The sequence below is a fragment of the Pinus tabuliformis genome, chromosome 7 (genome assembly GCF_031772625.1).
Source record: "Pinus tabuliformis cultivar Carrire ecotype Pingquan chromosome 7, CPIR1, whole genome shotgun sequence".
NCBI lineage: Eukaryota > Viridiplantae > Streptophyta > Pinopsida > Pinales > Pinaceae > Pinus > Pinus tabuliformis.
Genome location: NC_142293.1, coordinates 73,795,129 through 73,819,027, shown reverse-complemented (window position 1 = coordinate 73,819,027; position 23,899 = coordinate 73,795,129). Strand labels below are relative to the sequence as shown.

General features: G+C 38.4%; 1 protein-coding gene across 2 annotated transcripts in view; it reads left to right on the top strand.

Annotated features, from left to right (window-relative positions):
- Window positions 1-23,899, top strand: part of LOC149245267 (oxygen-dependent coproporphyrinogen-III oxidase, chloroplastic-like) — a 358,638-nt gene that overhangs the window by 186,107 nt on the left and 148,632 nt on the right. The window contains exon 1 of one of the 2 annotated variants that reach the window (XM_089457734.1): window positions 17,863-18,587. The exons of the other annotated variant lie outside the window; for it this stretch is intronic. Within the exon in view, the coding sequence (XP_089313860.1) occupies window positions 18,048-18,587 (540 nt within the window). The 5' untranslated portion in view covers window positions 17,863-18,047. Of the gene's footprint in view, window positions 1-17,862; window positions 18,588-23,899 lie in introns of those variants that run through there. 2 annotated transcript variants of the gene reach the window in all.

Here is a 23,899-nt window from a genome sequence, read left to right as displayed (position 1 = left end):
TGTGAACAAAGATAACTGGGATCTGAGGATTCCAACAGTGTTGTGGGCATATAGGACAACATTCAAGAAATTGATAGGGAAAACACCTTTTAGGTTGGTATATGGACAAGAAGCAATTATGCCTATGAAGTACATTGTGCCAAGTTTGAGAATTGCAATGTTCACAGATATGGCAGACCCTGACATTATGAAGGAAAGGATGTCGCAAATGCTAGCTCTAGAAGAAGACATGTTCATAGGAGGGTTCCATCATCAAGTGCAGAAAGCAATGGAGAAGGCCTGACATGAAATACACATCAAGAAGAAGACATTATGAGAGGGAGATATTGTTCTATTATATGACAACAAATTCGTGAAGTTCCTAGGAAAATTTAAGACTCATTGGCTAGGACCATATATCATTAAGCACATCTCTGATGGTGGTGCAGTTCAGATCACGAAGTTAAATGGTCAGCTCATTCCAAGATGATTGAATGGTAGTAGATTGAGAATATACATAGACAACTCTATCCCTGGAACTTTGCACTGAAAAATGAAGGAAAGAAAGCCTTAGTGCCACCTGCAATTGAAAGTGGGCACAGGACCATAAATTACTCTGCAAAAAGGGATTTCGTCGAAGGGAGATTACTGCGTGATACTTAGGAGTATGACGAAGTCCGAAGGAACTGCCATAGAGAAAGGATGATTGTGCCACAAAGGAAGGTTCCTTGAAGTTGGCTGGAAATATGACCATTGGAAGGAAAAAGCTACCATTAAAAGGAAGTTGTCGTTAAAGGGCACAGGAGAAACACATTTATGAAGCACAGCTGGCCGAATCTAGCACCATAAATGAGCAAGATCTTAGCCAATCATGGAGTCTGAAATTCAAATTCATTATAAAATCCATATCCCGCACCACATTTTACACTTTGTTGTCTAGAGAATTCAGATTGAGAACTTGCAACTAAGTGTGAGATAGGTGAGTTACTGCATTTCTGAGAGAAGCTTTGAGGAAATTGCTAGAGCATTTGCAAAGAAAGGGCTAGTAGGGTGGTCAAACCGCAGTAACGAGTGTACCCATTTCCCTAAGGCGCACGAGGTCGTTGCGAAAGCAGGTACCCATAGAAGCACAGCCGCAGAAGAAATAGGAAAAGAGGCCATCTGAAGTCTCTAGGATAGAACTAAGGACATCTTCGAGGGAGAAGACACAACAGGAAGTGTGAACAAAGAACAAGGAGGACAAGGGGAAGAAACCTATGCAGAAGGGGAAGAAACCAATCCAACAGAAGGAACCACAAGAGATTCATGATAGCGAGGAAGAGGTCGAAGTGCACCGGATGGAGATAGAGGGCGCAAAAATTCCCTCTGTGCTCCCACATTACATGCCAGCAAGAAAACTGAGTGCCAAGTCGGTCAAGGACCCAAAAGATGCGAAGTTTGGCACATTCACTCCATTGTTGTTGGAGGAAGTGTCATTTGATGGCGAAGTGTTAGGGAAGATCCCACAGTTGAAAATGGAGGACTAGGATAATGATCGAAGCAAATACCCACTGTTTGAGCCGAACAGATACCTGCAGCAGGCATATTACCCAAAAAGTGGAGTTACAATGTTGGAGCCACACTAGTGGGTTGCAGGATTGCAGAGAGCAGACCTATTAAATATGCTACTTGTGCCACACTTCGGTAGAAGCACATCCAATACAACCTGTGCGACAACTTCTCGCATTAGTACATGATGGATGCCTCTGGCTGGGGACAAGGATCTCGATCGACGAAATGTTGATAAGAAGGATTACAGGACTGCCTCACCAAGGAAAAGACCCCGCAAAAGAGTTTTTGGGCAAGAATCAAGACAAGGCAATGACACATACGATGAAGGATAAGTTCAGAATTGTCAAGAAGTCGTGCAGATATGATATCAGCTCTATCAACAACCAAGGGGTGCTCTTCACTGCGCACATATTGGCAAGAAATATCATGTTGAAGTGCAAGGAAAATGAGGTCCCCGCAGCCGTGGTTTCTTTGGCTGCGCAGTGCAACGTAGGGGTCCAGTTTAACTGGGCTGCCTATTTGTGTAAGGAATTTTTGGAAGACTGCAGCGAAGCATAGGAGGAAGGGAATACGTTTCATTATGCGTGGTTAATCATCATCATCACGCTAATTTCATGGAGGGAGCTAGAGGACTCGTAGTTTCCTCCTATCGAACCAGATGTTTGTGAAGCAGCGAAGTATGCCTCCCTTTGGTATACTAAGGAGTCGTCGCGTGCGATGGAAAATAGGATTTTCTTTATACTGTTGTCAATGGATTTACACATGGTGGTGAATCAACACCCAAGGTTGTCACCCAGTTTGTATAGGCAATACTGCAACATTACAAACTTCCATCGAGTCTATGTGAAGGCAAGGAAGGACCCGACGAGGACATGGCACCCATTGCCATATTTAGCGATCGAGGATGACTTACTCGCAATAGTACAATGCTGGTCAACAGAGTGGATGACTCCACCCAGTGAAGATGTTGGAATAGAGAAGGGTACTCCACAGGATGCAGGTCTGAGTGGAAAGGATACAGAAAAAGAACAAGGCATGGAAGAGATAGAGCCAGAACATGAACATGGTACTCAGGAACCCCTCAACAATGAAGGAGTATTAGAGGAGTCACCATTCATCATTAAAAAGAGGGTACCTACAACAACCACATCGAGCATGAGGAAAAAGCAGAAGGCAAACAAATCTAGGGGTGTTATACCACTTGTCCTCACTAATGGGGACATCGACGAGATCAGGGAGAAGGTCTAGGAGGTAACAACAAAAACTTGGGATAGAATTGATGATTACTATAGAGAAATCTTGGTCGAGGTTCAGCAGGGCATCACAGAGTGGAAGGTACTACCATAGACAACAAGACAACCAAAGCAGACAACTCAACCACTACGAGCAGAGTGACAAATAGAGACAACATTCGGCATTAGGATTTTGTGGGTGTCAGCTGGAGCACTACAGTTCGAAGCACCAAAGGACAGGGAGCGAGCTAAACCCTAGAGCAGCGTCAACATGAACATTTCCGTACTCCTAATTTAGGTACTGCATGAATTCCACTAGAGCATAACAACTGAGTTGCAAGAATGGGATCAACGAACTTTGTTGTTAACCAGTTAGGTGGAAAAGGGGAAAGCTTCGCTGAAAAAATGAATTGGAGTAGTTGTCTAAGCAAAGAGATGAGGTATGGTAGCAACAACAACAACTTAAAACAACCATTGCAGACACTTGTACATAGTTTCGGACGTAAAGGTCCGTGAAGAGGAGCCACCAGCAGAAAAGGTCGTGGAGCTTACCCTCGTAATAAAAGAATCAAAGAATACGCTCACGAAGATGAAATTTGACTATGAAGTGCATATTTCTAAGATGCAAATAATACTGCAGCCAACCACTCCACCAGAAGTACGGGAGCAGAGAGAGAAAGACTTAAAATCAACTTTGAAAGGCATCTCCTACATAGTGGTGGACTCTGGAAAATTACTAGATAACACCATGCAAATTTGGACCTCACTGCCGGAGGATCCAAATATTCAGAAGATCGAGGAGGAGTTACAAGTGAAGCAGAAGCGGCAGGAAGAGATCCTAGCAACTGCGAAGACCCTACCAGTCTCGCAGAGGCTTGCCAACATTACTGAAGGAAAGAACCTCTAGAAATAGATAGAAGATCTTCGGAGGAAGGAGCAGATCTTGCAAGAGAGGAATCAATCGTGGCAGGATGAGGCCCTCCAACTTTCACATGCAGTGAATGAAAATCTCAAGTAGTTAAGGGAAAGGGAGAAAGAATTATTGCATAAGGTTGTTGGTCCAACTACAGAGGCATTGTTGGAGGAGGTGCGCTAAGAGGAGAAACAAGTAGCAAAAATACTCCAACAGTACAATGCAGTCTACAATGGTATTGTAGCGAAGATCAAGGGCACCGTAGCTGAGTGACTCGGGACGAGTCACATGTGAGTGTTGGGGGCCTATTGGGTGCAACCCAACTTGGTCCAGTTTTGGTCAAAGACTCTACATTTTGAGGAGTGAATAGCGCGAAGTTCGTAAAGTTATATTTACCGCGCGATGTTTAAGTGCTTTGGGGTGGGTCAAAGCCCCTTATTTTGTAACAGGTATTGGGTGTTAGTTCATTGTTTTTTCGGATCCATGGTATGTGGACCATGGTCTTGTAGTAATGAAATATATATAAGGAGATGTAATACTTTGTCGAGGATAGTAGTAGAATAGAAGTCATAGATGAATCATTGATCATATTTTCTATCTTTAGTTTGTATTTTGGGCCTTAAGGGAAGGCTCCACAGCTGAGTGTGCGAAGGCCTTGGAAGAGTCTGTAACTGAGTTCGAAGACCACCTGTAGTTGAGTGCGCAGACCACCTGTAACTGGGTGCGCAGGTCGAGAAGTTGTATGTATTGAAAGATCCATCTTAATAAAGAAGAAGAAGTTTTGGCAAAGTCTTGTGTATCTGTGTTCATTATCTGTGTTTATACATACTGTTATGCATGTTTTTTACTGAATTATGCGAAAGAATACATGTTATACTATTTTTTGATATGTTTATGCGATAATAGGATTGGTAATAAGAGTCTAAGTTTCGATAATATTGGTTGTTCTAATTTTCTTTCCTCTTCTAGTAATAGGGTTGTCAATCTCTCTAGCTTTTCTTTTGATCCCCCTATCTTTAGTCTTTTGGAGAAAGGTTTAAATTTTTCTCTTGCTCCTAGAAAGATCCCGGTCGACGATATCATCTGTGACATTGAATATGGTAATAGAGACTTACTGAATGTCACTACAGATATCATTCGTCAAGACTGCACGATTGTCCTTAGAAAGGCAAAACCCCCCAAGAATAACATCATCGAACCTAAGTTCGATGCTCTCAAATTGTTAAATGATAATAAGAATATTGTTGTTCTCAAAGACGACAAAGGTGATGCTGTGGTTATTCTTGATAAAGATGATTACCGTTGGAAGATGTTGGACCACCTCCATAATAGTGGGAGCTACAGGAAACTCAACAAGGATCCCCTGAAGAAGATTTCCAAAAGTGTGGCTCTTGCTATAAAGGCTAGTAGCTCGGTCAGCTCGTTTAGTCATAAGCTTATTGAAAGTTGCCCTCTTACCCCTAGAATCTATGGTCTACCAAAGATTCATAAGGAAGGGGCTCCTCTGAGACCCATTGTCAACACGATAGGAGGGCCAACTTATCTTCTTGCTAAATATTTAGCCCAAAAGCTTAAGCCCCTTGTTGGCCATACAGAATCCTTCGTCAAGGACTCTGCATCGTTTGTTAATGGGAGTTTCAGGGTTGATCCAGATGACAAGCTTGTGAGCTTCAATGTGGTCTCTCTCTACACTAATATTGCTATCAACGAGGCCATCGAAGTCATCAAGCGCATCACAGATCCTAATACGGCTTATTTAGTTGGTATTTGTCTTACTTCTACTTTCTTTTCATTTGATGAGAAATTCTATGAGCAAACTTGCGGTGTCGCCATGGGTTCCCCCCTCTCCCCTGTGGTAGCTAATCTATTCATGGAGGATTTTGAATCAAAGGCCTTAGCCTCTTCTTGTCTTCTGCCTAAGTTATGGAAGAGGTTTGTAGATGACACTTGTGTTATCTAGTCCCATGTTAAAGAAAAGTTGGAACTGCTTTTCCTCCATCTTAACAATCAATCTAGTTCTATAAAGTTCACCATGGAATTTGAATGTAATGGTAGTCTTCCCTTCCTTAACGTCCAACTCTCAAGGAATGATGATGGCTCTTTCTCTCATCAGGTATATCGTAAGAAAACTCATACGGAACAATATCTTCATGCTAATTCTCATCATTTCCCAGCTCAAAAGCTTGGTGTTTTCAACACCTTAGCGACTAGAGCTTTAAGAGTTTCTGATGAGAACCATCTCAAGAAAGAGAAAGCACATCTCCTAAGTGTTTTCTTTAATAATGGGTATAGTAGACACCAATGTACTAAGGCTTTCCTCAGAGCTGAAAAAGGTCCTAGTGCTAAGAAAGATACCAAGGATTGATTTTCTGGTGTTCATCTTCCTTTTATCCAAGGGACCACTGACAAGATTGCAAGGATCCTAAGGAAGCATAAGGTGGCTTCAACCTTTCGGCCTTTAAATACCATCTGGAGCTCCCTTAGATCTATAAAAGACCCAATGGACCCAAAAATATGAAGGGTGTTTACGTTATCCCATGCTCTTGTGGGACTCCCTACATTGGTGAGATTGGTCGCTCGATTAATCAAAGGATTTGTGAGCATGCTACTGACATCAAGCATGGCAGGACTCGCTCCTCTGCTTTGGTGGAGCATGCAGATAAATCTAAGCATCACATCTGCATTAAGGAGGCCCAAGTCATTGCTAGGGTTAGTCATTTCCATCATCGTAAATTGAGGGAAGCCCTAGAAATTGAAAAAAGACCCAATAATTTGAATAGAGATGATGGTTGGAATATTAGTAGAAGTTGGGTCCCTGTCTTGTCCTCCTAGTTTTTTAGGCTTCTTTTTGGGATTTATTTTGTTTGTTTGTTTATCTATGTAGGTATTGGCATCCTTTTTATAGTATTTGTTGTTGATTTATTCTTCATTAGAGTTTATTTTCTTGATCCTTCGTGTTTTTTTATGTATTTTATCATCCTATTCGTTCTTAACTCCTTTTAGTATTTTTGTTATTTGTTTAATGAGCCTGAGCCCCATATTTTATTGTTGACCCCGTTTTATTTATTGATTATTATTTTTTGAATATTATATATATATATATATATATATATATATATAGATATATATATATATAAACAGAAACATATCTATATATAGATATGTTTATGTTTATTATATAGATATGTTTCTGTTTATTATATAGATATGTTTATATATATATATATATATATATATTTATTTATTTATTTTGACTTGTGTATATTTTTGTTTTATTTTATTTTATTTCCATTAGTTAATTTATTTATCAAATGATCTTGTCTCGATTAGGGTTTTTACTCGTTTTTATAATTTTTTACTCCCCTCCTTTAAAGTTTGACTTTGATTATTTATTTATTTGTTTATTTATTTTAAATATCATTTCTCAAAAACTAGCTATTTAATATAGCGATTACTTATTAATATTTGTTTTTTAATAAACTAATATCACAGTGTAAATATTATTTTTCAAAAACTAGTAATATTTGGTTTTAATAAATTAATTTAAATGTTATTTTTCAAAAATTAGTCGTTTAATATAGCCGTTACTTAATAATAGTTATTTTTAATATATTAATAAATTAATATTATAATTTAAACATTATTGTTCAAATATAATCGTTACTTGAAATTATGTCTCTACATTGCTCTCTATTTAAGCCTTTGCCATGGTCTGCCTCTTCATCTGGTCCTGATGATGAACCACACTTGTTGGTTCGAAACACGTCGGCCAAAAAGTTATCTCATGCGATTTCTACTGAAAGAATTTGTTTAATTCATTATGGATCATAGAAGCTTGAATACAAAAAGTGCAAATCTGTGAAGTAAATCATCAATGTGAAGTTATTTATACATGTGAAGTTGTAGATAGGTCTTAAACATAAGGAAACACACAGGTGCCATAATGCGCATATCCCTCTGGCTGCAAAAACCTAGTTTTGCAACCCCCATAACCGCTTTGGGTGAGACTGCGATCTACTTGCAAGTCGTTTCCGAAAGGGCCAGTGGTTAAGGGTTTTGTTGGTGCATAGTCCACTTTGAACCTGGGTCCAAGCCCCTTGAGCCAACAAACCTTCTTCGCCTTCCCTTTTCCTGCAAGGGAAACATTTTCTTACTCCTCCTCCACCTTTGGTGCTTTGTTGTTACTATTGGGGCCGCTGACCAAACTGAGCCTAAGCTCCTCTTGAGTGAAGTCACTCCATAGGCGATCCCAACCTAGAAGAGTATCTCGCCCAAAAATAACTTGGACAAACATGCTCCATTCCTTGGTAAAATCATTGAGTGTTATCCACACTAGCTTGTCGTCACTTGGCTTGTCTCCAACCGCAACCAATTCATCTGTGACAAGTCGAACTCTGGTGAGATAGCATGTAACATCCTCACCTTTGTGTTGCTTGATGGTTCTTAGCTTTTCCTTGAGCATCATCTTCCTATTCTCAAAAGGATCATGGTACAAGTTTACTATGACGTCCCACATCTGCTTCGTTGTGTCTTTATCTGCGATATGTAGAACATTATGATCCTTGACTCCATCAAGGATAATCCTCATTGCTTTGGAATTCTCTTTTTTGTAGGTAACCAAATGTTGTGGATCTGTCGGTTTGACAATAACATTCTTTGCAAACTCATTTAGACCATACTAATCCAATAAGAATGTCATTCTAGCTCTCCACATGCCAAAGTTGGAGGCTCCATCCAACCTATCCTGATCTCTCAAACCTGTTGTGACCATCTTTGGAAATATGCAAAACTCAAATAAAATGGAGAATGATTGAAGAAATTGAATTGGATTAAAATCTTCAACCTTCTCTTCCTATGCCCTACACTAATTTACTCTTGCAAACCCTTTGTGCTTTGATCAACTTTGATACCATGTGAAATTTCCATAATTACAACAATTAGAATTTAATCTTCTAACTTATGCAGTTTATTTGTCTTTAGAAAATTAGTTCAACAAATAATGATTAATTCACTATTGTAATATTCACAAATAAATACAGGAACTGAGAAAATTATGCACACGCATAAAAAATTTGAGACCAATATTTTTGGACAAATGTCCCTAGAAAAACCCATGGCAAAAACCAGTTTTGCAAATGAGGGTTTATATTAAATATTTAACAAAACTGAGAAAGACAACAATTAATTGCCTCTTATTGGCAAAGCTCCGACATACAATTTTCTCCACTGGAAAATCAATTTGGAAACCCAAGTTTTCCCTACAAAATCAAATGACCTCCAAGTGCAATTCACACTCCTTGCCTACTCTACGCACTGGCAAACTAGAAATGCATACGACCTAAACTGGAACTTGCTATGTTACTGGAAAATCGTTCTTACAACTCCTTCTGCTTGTAACTCGACTGAACAACTCACACTTCCTATGGCACCTGTCTTCAACAACTAGAAATTGATTAGCTGCCCAGCTCTGTGCACTGGCTAATTCGCCCTGCTGGTACAACCTCTTTGTAGATATATTTGGCCTCCCATCCTATCACTAGAATGCTGAAATCACTGTGGGGAGAATTTCTCCAGAAATTCTCTCCTCAATCCCTTTGTTGAAATCTTATTGTTGGTGTCTCCCTCTGTGCCCTTGCTGTCACCGCAAACCACACAATTGAGTGTCTCTTTGTGTGTTCTCCAAAGCCCTATTAACTTGCTCTTATAATCTCCCATTGAGAAACCAACGACCATGATCTAATCACAATCAATGGCGAAGTTCATGTTGACCCCATCAAGTGACCTTTTTAGAAGTCTCTAGAGCAATATGCCTTAATTAATTTGATTTAGTTAACCAATTTTCTTAAATTAAACTTAAGAAAATAATTAATAATTGGCTAATTAATCTAATTAAGGTTTTTCTTATGAAACCTTTTCTGAGTATTGGAGAAAATGTGTTCCTTAGCCTCATAGATACCATAGAGACTAGAATACATGTCCATTGCTACCAAAAACTAACAAACAACGACCTCGTGCACGAGGACAAAAACCTTGTAAATGTCTTAAAAGATGATAGATCTAGTGTTCTCATAATCCAAGACCTAAGTCCATTTTTTTTCAAGACCTGATTCAATGATGATCAACCCACTCTAGCTACTAGCCTATGGATTAACAAGATAGTTTGGAAAACTTTAAGCATAAGCCAAGTGACATTATACCAAAGTGGTTAGGAGATTTGTCCATACTTTTCAATGATGCACTAGAATAAACTTCAATACAAAGTTGAGCATATATGCATAGTCCATCCATACTTCATGCTAAAATGTTGTAATCATTGATTAGTTACCTAACATCTTAAAATATGTATTCCTAATAATGATGTATGTATTCATATTAATGATGTTATGTTAATTAGAATAACACAATTTAATTAGAATATATTAAATTTGTAATTTGAACTCATTACAATAACTCTATCATTCATGAACTTGGCATATATATCTATATATATATATATATATATATATATATAAATTTTGAGGGGAAATCAAATGAATACTTCTTTATTGGGTTGAGAGACACTCTTTAGTCAATATGGAAGAGAAGTTGTAATGTCCTACTTTTTCAAACATTTTGGCTCAATCAAATTACATTAAAATAAAAAACAAAATTAATAAAATAAAATAGAATAAAAATAAATTAATAAGTAAAATAAAATTGAGGCAAAATAGCCAATTTATCATTGAGAGTTTTTTTGGGCTCCATGTTTTCACAAGTTTTTGCCAATGATATATATATATATATATATATATATATATATATATATATATATATATATATATATATATATATATATATATACATACCTAGATCCATCTTAAATCAACCCGTGCTTATATATACACTAGCCTAGATCCATCTTAACTCAACCCTGGATTTTTGCACATCTTACCTAGATCCGTCTTAAATCAACCCATGATTATATATACACAAGTCTAGATCCATCTTAACTCAACCCTTGATTTTGCCCATGATATATATATATATATATATATATATAGAGAGAGAGAGAGAGAGAGAGAGAGAGAGAGAGTCTAACTTATATAGGAAATAACCTTTTTTCACTAACGATACAATAAGCAAGAAAGTGATCTTTTATTTCTTTTAATGCATTTTTGAATGCATAAATGGATTCAACACTCTGAAAAACCCGGGGCACTCTAATTCTACAAACTAACACAACCACATCAATAAATGGCGTCATTTTCCATAATAATTCAATTAAAAACACACCGAATTATATAGTTTTGCAAAAAAATTGTCGAATAACCATACATATCCAATTAAATTTATTAAAATTCAACACAACCTAACAAACTCTCTAACGCACTGCAACGGTTGAATGCTATGTCACATAAAGAACGAATAAGGATACGAAAGCTCTACAGCGATCTACACAGGATTAGAGGGTTTGAGTGATTCCTGAGGAGAGCAGCTGCGTAGAATTGGCTGGTTTTGATTGAGCGCCTCAGTTTAAATGCCGCTTCAGAGGATGGGTACTTAATATGGCTATGAAATCTCGAGTAAAACCTGTATGCGGGTGGATTGCTTCGGTTTTGCTTTTATTCTCGCTGATTAGAGGGTTTGAGTGATTCCTGAGGAGAGCAGTTGCGTAGAATTGGCTAGTTGTGATTGAGCGCCTCAATTTAAATGTTGCTTCAGAGGATGTGGTACTTAATATGGCTATGAAAACTAGCAGAGCAGTGTGAGCAGTGTGGGCAACAGTGAGAGCAGCGAGCAGTGTGAGAGCAGGGGCAGCGAGCAAGAAACAACAAATGCATTCAAACAAGACAAAGGAACTAGAAATTTCAGAACATGTGGACACAAATGATTTAGGACAAGTGAAAAAGCCTCATCCACCAAAGCTGGGAAGTGGGTTTGGGTCAATGCCAAACAATATCGGGGCATTTCAAAATGAAGAATAGCCCGTCTAAAATGGGAGCAAGCAAGGAAGAAATGGTCTCAAAATAAAAGTAATTGAGCCCTTTCCAAAAGCACTCAAACAAGTCTCCTCCACAAGCACGTGGCAACAAGAAGTCCAAAGGAAAAGTCATTGATGATTCTGTCTTATATAGTCCCACATCCACACCTCTCACCTGGTCATCTGATCTTTATGTGAAAGAATTGTTAAATGCAAAACAAAGGTTGGAGGTTTTAGGAGCTAAAGGGCAGGAAAGAGATCATAAAATTCATATAATAATGGCTGAGAACAATGCGTTAGCAGAAAGCAATAAAATTTTAAAAGAACAAGTGGCATTGCTACAGGAAACTCTCCTGATAGGGAAGACGGAATGGCAACGCATGAAGGTGGATGTGCAAAACATAAAGAAATCTATAGTGGAAAGTATAGAGGTGGTGATGTGAAATCATCCCAGGATAAAGGGAAAATGATTGCCCAAATAAACAACCAGGAAGAGAACGCAAGAGAAGAAACAAAAGGAGATTCGACCAAAGTTTCCAAAACTTGGGCTCAAGTTATTAGCAATTCTGCTAATAAGGAAGGAGAAACAAATATTCAGGTTGACAACATGCAAGATAGTGAAGGCAAGGAAAAATAGGGCAGCAAACATAATTATTAAAAGGGTGAAAGACTATGGGAAAAATGAATGTACTATTGACCTTGCAAGAGACTTCTTGAAAGACAAGTTGCTATGGCAAGGACAAATATGTCAAGCATGGAGGGTGGGTAAGTTTAACGGGGAGAGAGCCAGGCCCATAAAAGTCATTATGCCTAGCTTGTGTGATAAATATATTATTCTAAGCAAGAAATATCTCTTGAGGGGTTCTCGTTTTTTTCCTAGAAGAAGATTTAACTGTAAAACAACAGGAGGAAAGAAGGGAGGAAATTTTAAAAGTTAGGGCAGCAAGAGATGAAGGAAAGAGAGCATGGATTTATAAAGGCAATGCTGTGATAGCGCAATTTGGACCTCCTTCTAGAACAAAGCAGCAAGATGGTAATAAAGAAGAGGCAACACACTCTTCAACAGGAAATCAGAAAGCAAGGTCGGTATGGGAAAACAGTGACAAAGACTCAAATGTGAGTCTTGCATGTCAAAATTAATAGCAATTAATTCATACCCAAGTTTCCTTAAGATTAGTTTGTTTGAACTGCAGAGGTTACCCATGGAGACGAGGCCCTGGGTTAGGGCCTATTGCGGAAAATAGAGACATAATTTGCCTCATAGAAACACATGAGCATGAAGGGTGCAAGACACCTTTGTTTGAAGGATACTGGAAGATGGTAGTGTGGAACAAGGCAGCAGGGAATGACAAAGGGCATGGGGGTATCATGGTTTTAGTAAGGGAGAAAGAAGGTCGCCTTATTCAGTTAGAAAAAGAAGACTCAAATAAGCAATTCATTTGGTTTAAAATATCAGAAAATGGAAACCACATCAGAATTGCAGCATGCTATTTTGCAACACAGGTTTCAAAAATATACAAAGGTAGAGGGCTTGACCACAAAGATCCATTTGCAGCTTTAAAAGCGGATATTGCAACATATTTGTAGCTAGGTGAAGTCCTTATAGTGGGTGATTTCAATGCTAGGACTGCAAGTGAGCAAGCTAGCATTCTTTGTTGTAAAGATGATTGTGACCCTATTTGGCTTACATAAGGAAGTAATCATCAATGGGAAAGAACTTCAGAGGACAAGGGCTGCAATCTCTTTGGTGAACAATTGCTTACTCTATGTGGACCTTTGATTTAGTCATTTGTACTCGCTTGACTAGATGGGCAAAGTCCGGTAATTTCACTTGCAATACTTACAATGGAGCAAGTGTGGTAGAATATGTAATTTGCTTGCATGGTTTGTATGAGAAAATGGAAGAAGTTTTGGTTGGAGATCAGCTGTGGGATTTGAAATCAGATCAGAAGCCAATTTATTTATGTTTCTCTTGGATTGGAAAAAAACAATTAGAGTAAAAAATTCAGCATGTCCAACAAAATCTCCCATAGGGCAGAATCCTTTTGACGCCAAAAAATTGTAATACCTTCAAAATGATGCTAGAGAGGCTCTTTGAGAAGGAGAAAATTACAATTCACAGCCTTCATAGTCATGAATTAACACATTTAATTCAATGCACACTTGCAAAGTGCAAAAGAACAAAAATTAAGAAGTCTGAAACAAATTGCTTTCCGGTTAATGCTTGGTTTGACGAGGAATGCAAAAAGGCAAGGAGAATGTGGAAAGAGTCAAACAAGGATAACATAAAGTTCAAATCGTACAAGCAGTTATTAAGCAAGAAAAACACTGATTTCATGGTTTCAAGGAGGGAAGAACTAATCTTCCTTGGGAAAAATAATCCCAAATTATTTTGGAAGGAGCTCCAATCGAAAAAGATATAAATTGGAAATAATATTATAGCTTGTAAATGGTTTGAGTATGCAAGACAACTCTATGAGTAGGTTCCCAAGGTTGACCCTCCCCCCTTGGTCAACACTGATACTGAACTCTTAACGGTACAAGAGGTAGAGATGGGTATCAAGAAGTTGGGTGTTGGAAAAACAAACGACTTAGCTGAACTCCAAGTAGAATATCTAAAGTGGGGCTCAAAGGTTCTTGCACCTCACATTACAAAAATCTTCAACAACATCATACAACAAGGGCTCCCCACAGATTGGTCAACTAGTCTGGCAATACCTCTTTTGAAGAGTGGTGACGTCAATAATCCCTCCAATTACAGGACCATCATGATAAACTCTTTGTTTGCAAAGCTATTTGGAAGCATGCTAGAAATCAAAATTAGCAAATGGGCAGAAGAAAGAGATAAGCGTGCTAAAGGGCAAGCAGGTTTTAGACCTAAACATTCCACAATTGATCATTGCATAACTTTAAGGCACATCATTGAAAAAGTTTGGGAGAAAAAGGAAGAAGTTTTTTATTGCTTTGTTGATTTCAGAAAAGAGTTTGACTCAATTCCTAGGGATAAACTTTGGAAGAGAATGGAGGAACTCGGGGTTCCTAAACATTTGAGAGCAGCTGTGCATAGGCTGTATGAAGATGTGAAAGTCAAAATTAGAACTTCAGCAGGCATTTCTGAAAGTTTTAGAAGCGATATCGAGGTCGAGCAAGGTTGCCCACTGTCTCCTACCCTTTTTGGTTTATATATCGACAAGCTTGAGGAGTGCTTAAATTCGCAAGGGGGTGATGGTATCTATTTGTGCAAGTTTGTTATAAGGCTTCTTTTGTATGCAGATGACCTTATTCTGATTGCTAAATCGGCTCTTGGTTTGCAAGAGCACTTACTATTTCTTGAGTATTTTTGTAGAAATGTGGGGATGCAAGTCAATATCAACAAAACGAAAGTAGTGGTATTCTATAAGAAAAGAAAACATAACCAGCATAAGTTCTACTTTGAAGGCAACATTTTGGAAGAAGTTGCGGATTACAAATATCTCGGGATTGACTTCAACAAAAAACTAAGCTGGAATGGTTGTAGAAAGAAAAGAACTTTGGGGGGTTGGAAAGCATTTTATGCTTTTCAAAATAGGTGTAGAGAGGTAGAGTTATGGGACTGGAAGACCACTCAAACTCTTTTTGGGCTTCCAGTGATTCTTTATGGTTGTGAACTATGGGCTAGCAGTACCTCCGACATGCAGTGGAAACAAATTGAGAAAATTCAAAAGCGTTTGATTAGAAATAAATTTAAGATTAAAAGTGCAGTTCTTTGTGATGTCTTGTTAAGTGAAACAAGGACTGCTCCTATTGAAGCAATTGCTATGGTGCGAATCATAAGGTATTTAAAAAAAATTGAGCAAATGGAAGAGGGTAGATGGCCTAGGGTTGTCTTTAATGATAGATTGTGCAAGAGCAAAAAAACTTGGATGCAACAAAATAACAAATGGTTTAGTAAATGAGGTATTTGCTTGAACGTGTGTCCCATAAACAACAAAGAAATAAAAGCTTTTGTTATGGAAAAGTTCCACAAATGTACTTGGGATAAGGAGCTAGGAAGAAAGAAAAATTACTATATTGAAGTGTTTAATCCCATTCATAATCATCAACCAAAAGCATACATAGAGGCCAATATTTCTTGGAGAGCCAAAATTCTTATTGCTCAGTTAAGGACTAATTCCCATCAACTCTGTTGTGAAACAGGGAGCTGGAAAAGGCCAAAGAAAGTGTGGGAGGAAAGGGTATGCATTTTTTGTTCTTCCGGAAAAGTGGAAACATAAAAACATTTCATTTTAGAATGTGAGGTCTTCAAAGACAACAGGGAAAGTTATGCAGATATGCTGGCAGCTAGCTCTTGGGATAATCTATTTAGCGAGGGGTTTATCGAGAACCTGGGAGCATTTATTGTGAAGCTTCATAGAAAAAGGGCCGAATACATCAAGCGGATGAAGAAGCAATCTGTCCCATAGGCTATCTTTAGCCTCGTGGACGTTAAAATAATTTCTTTCTTCTTTCTTTCTATTCAATTAAATTTATTAAAATTCAACACAACCTATCAAACTCTCTAACACGCTTGATAAGCATTCAGACAAAGCATTTGCTGAGCATATTCCCTTAAGAATCAATCTAGGCCGTCAATTAAAGAAATTAAAAAAAGGTCAACAAACCCTCATCCACGTGAAGTTGAAATAGGAAGCCTTCTGCTAATTAAACAACTTAAGCTCAAGTTTTAAATCTCTGCCGAATTTTAATTAAAATTAACTAGAAAAATATTTAGACTACACCCCTCTCTCTATATAACTAAACTTAGAGAGAAATCAAAAAATAAAAAAGATTGGAGCCTTAAATTGAAATTAAAATAGATCCAAACTAGTATTTATAAATAACATCCTTAATAATTTTATTGACAAATTAATATAATTCTAAATTAAATAATTTTAAACATAAAAATAATTAAACATTCGACAATTAAACTAACTCTCCTAATTTAATATATTACATATTTAATATAAAAAATATACATTTAATATAAGTTTTTATTAATTAATTCTATATTTAAATATAATTTGATTATCAATAATTTATATAAATTCCAATAAATGATCATTTTCTAAACTAAAATCTATACCATTTATTTATCATTTTCTCTTTTGCAAAAATTTTAGTCATTAAAAAATTAGAAGCTTCTAAAAGTAAATATTGACGACATGATTAATTCGAAAATCAATTTCAAAAAAATATAGTAATTAAAATTACTTTAAAATAATATAATTTTATCTATTAAAATAATTTTAATTTATCTATTAAAATATTTACTCAAATGTTACACAATTCTTTTATTAAATTAATAGCATTTTATAATATTTTTTAAAGATTGACAAGACTACATCTTCATCATGTTCAATATATCACCCCGATCCCCCAAAAAAAAAAAAATTGAATCAGTGACTTCACATCAAAAAATACCTTAACAAAACACCCCAAACACATTTATCCAAAACCCAATAAACCAAATTTTGTAATATATATATTAATTTCTTTTCTTCTCATTATTCACTTAAAAAATAAAAACCAATACATATACATAACCCTACCCTCGAATGGAATTTTAAACTTGTCAAAAAAATAAATATTTATATATATATTTCCTTGCATTATGCGAGAAATATACTGAAGTATCCTTAAATCTCTTTGACTTGTATTTATTATTATTATTAGTTTAATACCGGGTTGGTTTAATGGAGGGTATTAGCAACATGTGTGAGGGAGCAATAATTGTAAAGTTCACCCATCTTAATGTTATTATAAATGTTTGTAATCAATTACTATCCAAATAGATAGGATGAAAAAGTATTTTAAAAAAAATCCTTCTTTTCAGACACATGCAATAAAAATTAAATGGAAATTTAATATTAAAAGAATCAAATTCCAAATTTAACAAAAACCCCTTTTCTGTTTTAAGTAATCGAGAATCCTACGTTCTAATTATTAATAAAAATCACCCCAGGATTCGACAGGTTTGTATAATCATAGTTTCCAGTGTTTAGAATCTGCCGCGAATTTGACAGTTTTGTACCATCATGATTTGTAGTAAATAATTCTAGTTTTAAGAACATCATACCTTCTCGTAAATAATTTTATTCTAGTATCAAGAACCTCGCCCGGATTCGACAGCTAGCGCCAGCCTATGACTAGGCTAATCCACGGGCTTATCCACATGAAGTCCGTTACCGGGTATAAAATTATAATATATTTTCATATTCAATCTATCCTTCATAGGAAGTCAAAAACTACCCAAAGAATATTTTTCCCCGTTGGTCATCATACGCGCACAGGTTTTTGCCATTGCACTACAGAGGATTGGCCTACTTATACAGTTTCGATGGGTCAACTGTAATCTCAGAGTATCGTCGGCCATTTCCTTCAAGAATTACCACAGATGCCGAACGCCTGTGTGAGCTCTCCTGTGTTTTCCTGTGTATCCTACCGCTCAATCTCGTTTTCTGAGGCCACCAGTTCGAATCGGAGGGGAAGATGCCGCAACAATTTGGCCTTCTCAGGGTGGAAACGCCGACAAGGGATTTCTGCGAGAGCAGTGGGTGCGATAGAGAAAGAATCGGCCATGGCGGAGAAGCCCGGGACGTTTCTGAGAGACAGCGAAGGAGAACAGTTGGGCACAAGTTCAGTGAGAGCGCGTTTCGAGGAAATGATAAGGAAAGCGCAGGATGACGTGTGCGCGGCTGTGGAAGCGGTGGACGGCCACAGTTTCAGGGAGGACGTGTGGTCGAGGCCAGGGGGAGGGGGCGGAATCAGCAGAGTCTTGCAGGACGGAAATGTGTGGGAAAAGGCAGGCGTTAATGTTTCAGTTGTCTATGGGAGTATGCCGCCCGAGGCTTACCGTGCGGCCAAGCCCGTTAATTCCCCAGACAATGGCAACAGATTGAGCGCAATTCCGTTCTTCGCTGCCGGAATTAGCTCGGTGAGCTTTTACCCTGTTTTTCCTGTAATAATGCTTTTAATTTGATGGCTGGAGTCTGTTTCTGTATTTGCTAGGTTTAACTTGAGATAACGTTAAGGTCAAGTCCGTCACAGATGCCTTCTTTTACTCTTTCATTGTATCCCAAAATGCTCAGTGAGCTTTTTGAACTTTTATTTTCCACCGTAATTAACTCTATAATGCGGTTGTTTTGATAGCTGGAATCCACCTTCGAGACAAAAATCGTGTTACATTTTATTTCAAAGAAAAATACAGTTTGAGATACATTCATTACTATCCTTACGGCTTGGAATCGGCTTGCTGATGGACTAGGCAGCTTATATATATCATCAAAATCAAGGATAATCCGGGCATTTAGTAATTTACCCATTTTGATTATCAATATTTCATCAACGGAAAAAAGGCATCCGTCTTCTAAAGTAAAACGAAAATTCCTAATATAGCTACCCCATCCTGGGAAAACCGTCTTTGCATTTGCTAGGGTCATCTTTGAGTTCTGTTAAGGCTAAATTTGTTACTACTACTTCGTCTTTCAGTCTCCTTACATTCCAAAACGGTCACTGCTTTTGGCAACAGTGGATATTTTACGGCATTTTTGCATTGATATTTGGTTCTGCGCGGCATTTAGCTGAAGTATTATCTGTTTTGTGTAATAAAACGTTTGACAATACTGCTTTCCCCATTTAGGGCGAATTTTTGAGCTGGTGAATCTCAGGCCGCCCGATGCTTAGTAGGCATCTAAAATTCTACTCTGTCCCTTTCTACTTATAAATTTTTGATCCTAACCGTCCATCTGTTTATAATTTGGGCCTCATACTCACACTTATCTTTGTCTTTCCACAAGGGTAACTTCATCTTAACTGATAAAATGAAGTCAAAAGTTGGAGCATATTCTGCCACGATATTGAAACTAGGACTCGTGGACCAATTATTAAGCTGAGTATGGGACCAATTATTAAGCTGAGTATGGGTAGGACCTAGTAGAAGTGGGACCTCGTGACCTTTTAGTGGGACCGAAGTGGACCTCTCTTGTCCTGGACCATTAAAATCCATTCTCATCGACAGGTGCTTAGCTCCAATGGTAGGGATGGTGGTTTGCCATCCCATCCACCTGGGTTCAAGTCTTCGGAGACATAGCCCATCATAATAAGGCTGGAAGGGTAGGCGTCCTGTTGGAGTGTAGGATCCCGGCTCCAATTCCAGTGGTCTCTGTATGTCTCAGTCCTAGGCTGAACTATGAGTTTCTGATATATGTGGCTTGTGGGCTGTTGCATATATCTGCGGAGGTTGCTAGTTCCCTATCAAAATAATGTTCAAAAAAAAAAAAGCCATTCTCGAAGAGCGAGGGAAGATGTAAATGGGTGTATATAACTAAGTATGCATCAAATGGAAGTGTTGAAAGACATAAGGCCCAGTTAGTTGCCAAAGGGTTTTCTAAAGTTGAAGGGATTTCCTATAATGAAACATTTGTCCCTGTAGCCGAAATGAATTCCATCCACCTTGATCTAGCCCTTGCTGCCTCGCATAAATGGGAAGGTCCATCATAGGGATGTTAAATCCACCTTCTTGCATGGTAGAGCTTCTTGACCATAACATAGTATACATACTCTAAGCTGCCTGTTTTTGCTAGCTGTTTTTATTTGCCAGTGACCGTGGAACAAGGAAAAGCATATGACATGTTAACTCAAATGGGCACTTCCAACATCTAATTTTCCTTATCACTTTGTGCATTAATCGTTACCGTTTGATTTATCTACAGCTTTGCACACTATTCTTTCAAGCAATTTGATAAAGATAAGGTCCATTTTGCATCGGTGAATTAATCTGGCTAAATTAAGTAGGTGATCCATGTATAAATTTTTGGCCTTACAAATGCCATATGTGAAGAAACTCTGTTAAAGTCAGGTCACAGTGTTGAACTAAGGTGAACTGATATTTTGCCAAGCTGTAAAATAGATTGCAGCCTAATTTAAGGACATTTTTGGAATTTACTGGTATCTTAAGTCATTTTGTACCGACAATATGTTTGGAAGAATTAAACTTGGCAGATAAAATACAGCAGTAACAAATAAATCATCTTAAAGTGTTAAAATTGGCAACTAGGGCCAAATTCCATGTGGGTCATCTTATTTATGGCAGCTGATATTTTTCTTGGATTCCTCTTGTCGAGAGGTGTAGGATTGATCTAATGATCATCCGATTCCCACATGTATTCATGGAGATATGAATTTATTTGTATTTCTTGACAATTTGTCAAGGTTGGTCAGCAAATAAAATTGTGCTGCACACCCCCAGCTAAACCTCAACGTGGCATATAAGTAGAGGAGACCTTGAGGCATTAGCACACTCATCTCATCTCCATGTCTCTTCTCTCTCCTTGTCTCTTGGGCATGCAAAGGAGGGAGAAGACTCTCTCACGTGGGAAGAAGAAAGAGGATGCAGCTAGGGCAGCAGCTGTAGGAGGATGCAGGAAGGTACAACAACTTCGTTTTGAGTGCTAGAGGACTGCATTGACCAGCGTATAGGCTCTCTTAACTGTGGATTTGTGTGGGGATTCTCTCACTTGCTAGCTGCAGTTCCGATCAGCCTTGTTGACCTCTGTTGGACCACTGTTTTGGGACAGCGTTGATTGGTTAGGGCTGACTGCAGGAGCTGATGTATTCACTGCTGTTTGGACCATGTTTTGAGGACTGTTTTGGGCTGCTATTTATTGCTGTTGGAGCCCAAGTTCTCCTAGTTGTCTTGAGGACATTTGGAGCTGATTGATCAGCCTTGTCATTGCTGTTCAAGGGTTTCATTACTGCTGTTGTAAATCACAAATTTGTGATATTGTACTATCTCTCTCTCTCTGCGGAATTATTGAAGAACATAGAAGAATTGATCAAAGGGTTGCCTCGCATCGGGGTTTGTCCCTGGCTGGTGTCACATCTCGTGTCCCTTGTCTTGGCTTGTCTTCTGTTGTTTTCATTTATGTTCTATCAAAATTTTACTAGCATGTTAATGTGATTGCTATACTGGAAATTGACATTGGGCTAATAAGAAGATTTGAAGTAAATTGCTCTAAAGCATAGAACATACCATAAATTAACATGGTATCAGAGGTGAGGTGAAGAGAAAGCCCAAGCAAGAGCAACAGCAATCACCGAAAACAGTTGAAAAAAGAAGTCAAAAGGCTTCATGGGTTCCTCATCACACTTCCCCGCCGAAGACAAGCTTCGTGAGAAGTCTGACTATCACGGATAGAAGATGTCTCTTGATCTGACATTGGAAGAACATGAAGTGTTGTGAGGGGCAAAATTACGGAACCTCCATCAAATGCACCGATTGCTACAAGGAACAAATATACTAGGGGTGAAGTCAAAGTGAAGAAGATCATCCGATACTCAATTGACAAGCGTCTGGTGGCCTACATTTATGAGTTGAACACATTCAAGGGGATCTACGATAGACTGGTAAGGTTGTTTAAAATTAGTGATGCAAATCAAGTTTTGTTCCTCAAAAATAAGCTAAAGGATATTAAGAAGGGCAAGGACGAGGATATTCAATCCTACTTCTTAAGGATCACTGAGATCAAGAATGATCTCTTATCGATTGGAGAAGTCATTTTGGACAGGGAACTAACTATCACTACCCTTGGAGGGCTCCCATCTGAATGGTATGTATTTAGAACCACTCTTCTCAACAATGATTGAATTTCGGGATTTGAAGAATTGATGGCGAGATGCATTCAAGAAGAGTGTTGGCTTGATGGGCCTTGACCCGAGTTTAACGTTGGTCAGTCAAGCAAATCCCTACACTACTAGCCCTTTTGGCATCAGCCTGCGGAGCGCGGACCGAAGTCTCACCCGAAGCAGTATGGGGGGATGCAGGAACCAAGTTTCCACACCTTGAGATGGTCATGATGTCGGTCTATACTTCCTGATCCTGCCTTCGTGCAGATTGATAAGCCTTTAGGGCTTATCGATGTCCCTTCTCTTTCGTCCTTCAATACCTCCATGAAGGTACTCGACTGATCTTCGCGCAGCCCTAACCCGAGGTCCAGGCACTTACGCACCTCTGTGATTGAGTTACTGTATAAGTTCCCAAGTTATCTTAAGTGTTACCTAATCTACCATGCATTTACAGTTACCTTCGCGTAATCCTTTACTCTTGCTTGCATTCAATTAACAAATATAATCAAATACATTCACGCATCAAATAAACATTATAATGTAAACCTAGATCGTAACATAATATAATCAGATGCATTAAACAGAGACAAAATACACAATGATTGCAGAATAATTCTCTTTATTGATATCTCAAGTTCAGTACAAATTCTATCCGCCCTGCACACACAGCGGTAGGGGTCTGCGCACTCAGCTGTGGACTTCCATCCTAGGCCTCTGCGCACTCAGTTGGAGAGCCTCTACCTACGCTAAGACTCGAGAACACTTAGAACTTCTTACCCAAAATCCTTCATCTTCTTGTCACTCTTCTAAGACTCCCTTTTTATACAATCCCATGGTTCGCAGACCATGGGTAGATCTTTATAGTCGACATGACACAAAACAAGGGTGGACAACCCTTTGATCTCTTCGCGCTCCGCGACGGCAAAATACGGTGACTTTACATCTTTATTACAAAATTTGGGCCTTTTGCCCCAAAACATGGGCTTTTAACCCCAAAACTGGGTCTTGGGGGAACCTGTTCCCAACAAAGAGACAAGGATGGTGGAGTAAGAAATGCCTTCAAGCAAAGGAAATCCCACTGGTTTCTCCTCTCATGCCAAAAGGAGAAATAATTTTGGGTCTAAAGGTCACTTCAAAGGAAAGACTGGATCGAAAGGTGGAAGGAAGTGAAGATGCTTCGTTTGCAATAAATTTGGCCACTATGCGAGGGAGTGTCCAAATAGAAAGGACTCATCACATGATGATGACCAAAATCACTCCCAAGGCAACTCCAACCACAATCAAAGGAATGGCAGGTTCAATGGCAAAGGAAAGAAGAATTCGGGAAATCAACAAAGTGGTCAACCCTCCAAGAAAGCAAGGAACTCCAGGTATGAATCAAATGTTGTTAACAATAAGCAAGATGAATATTATTTGATATCGGCCCTCTCCACTACCTCTCCTCCAGACTCGTTGGGCAATTGGCTTATTGATAGTGGTGCCTCAAGGCACTTCACTGGTTACAAGGAAGCTCTCTCTAATCTGATAGAGAAGGAGACAAACTTGGAGATTATTCTTGGAGACAATTCCACCTATCCCGTAAAGGGTGTAGGGAATGTTACTCTTCAATTAAATCAGGGTAAC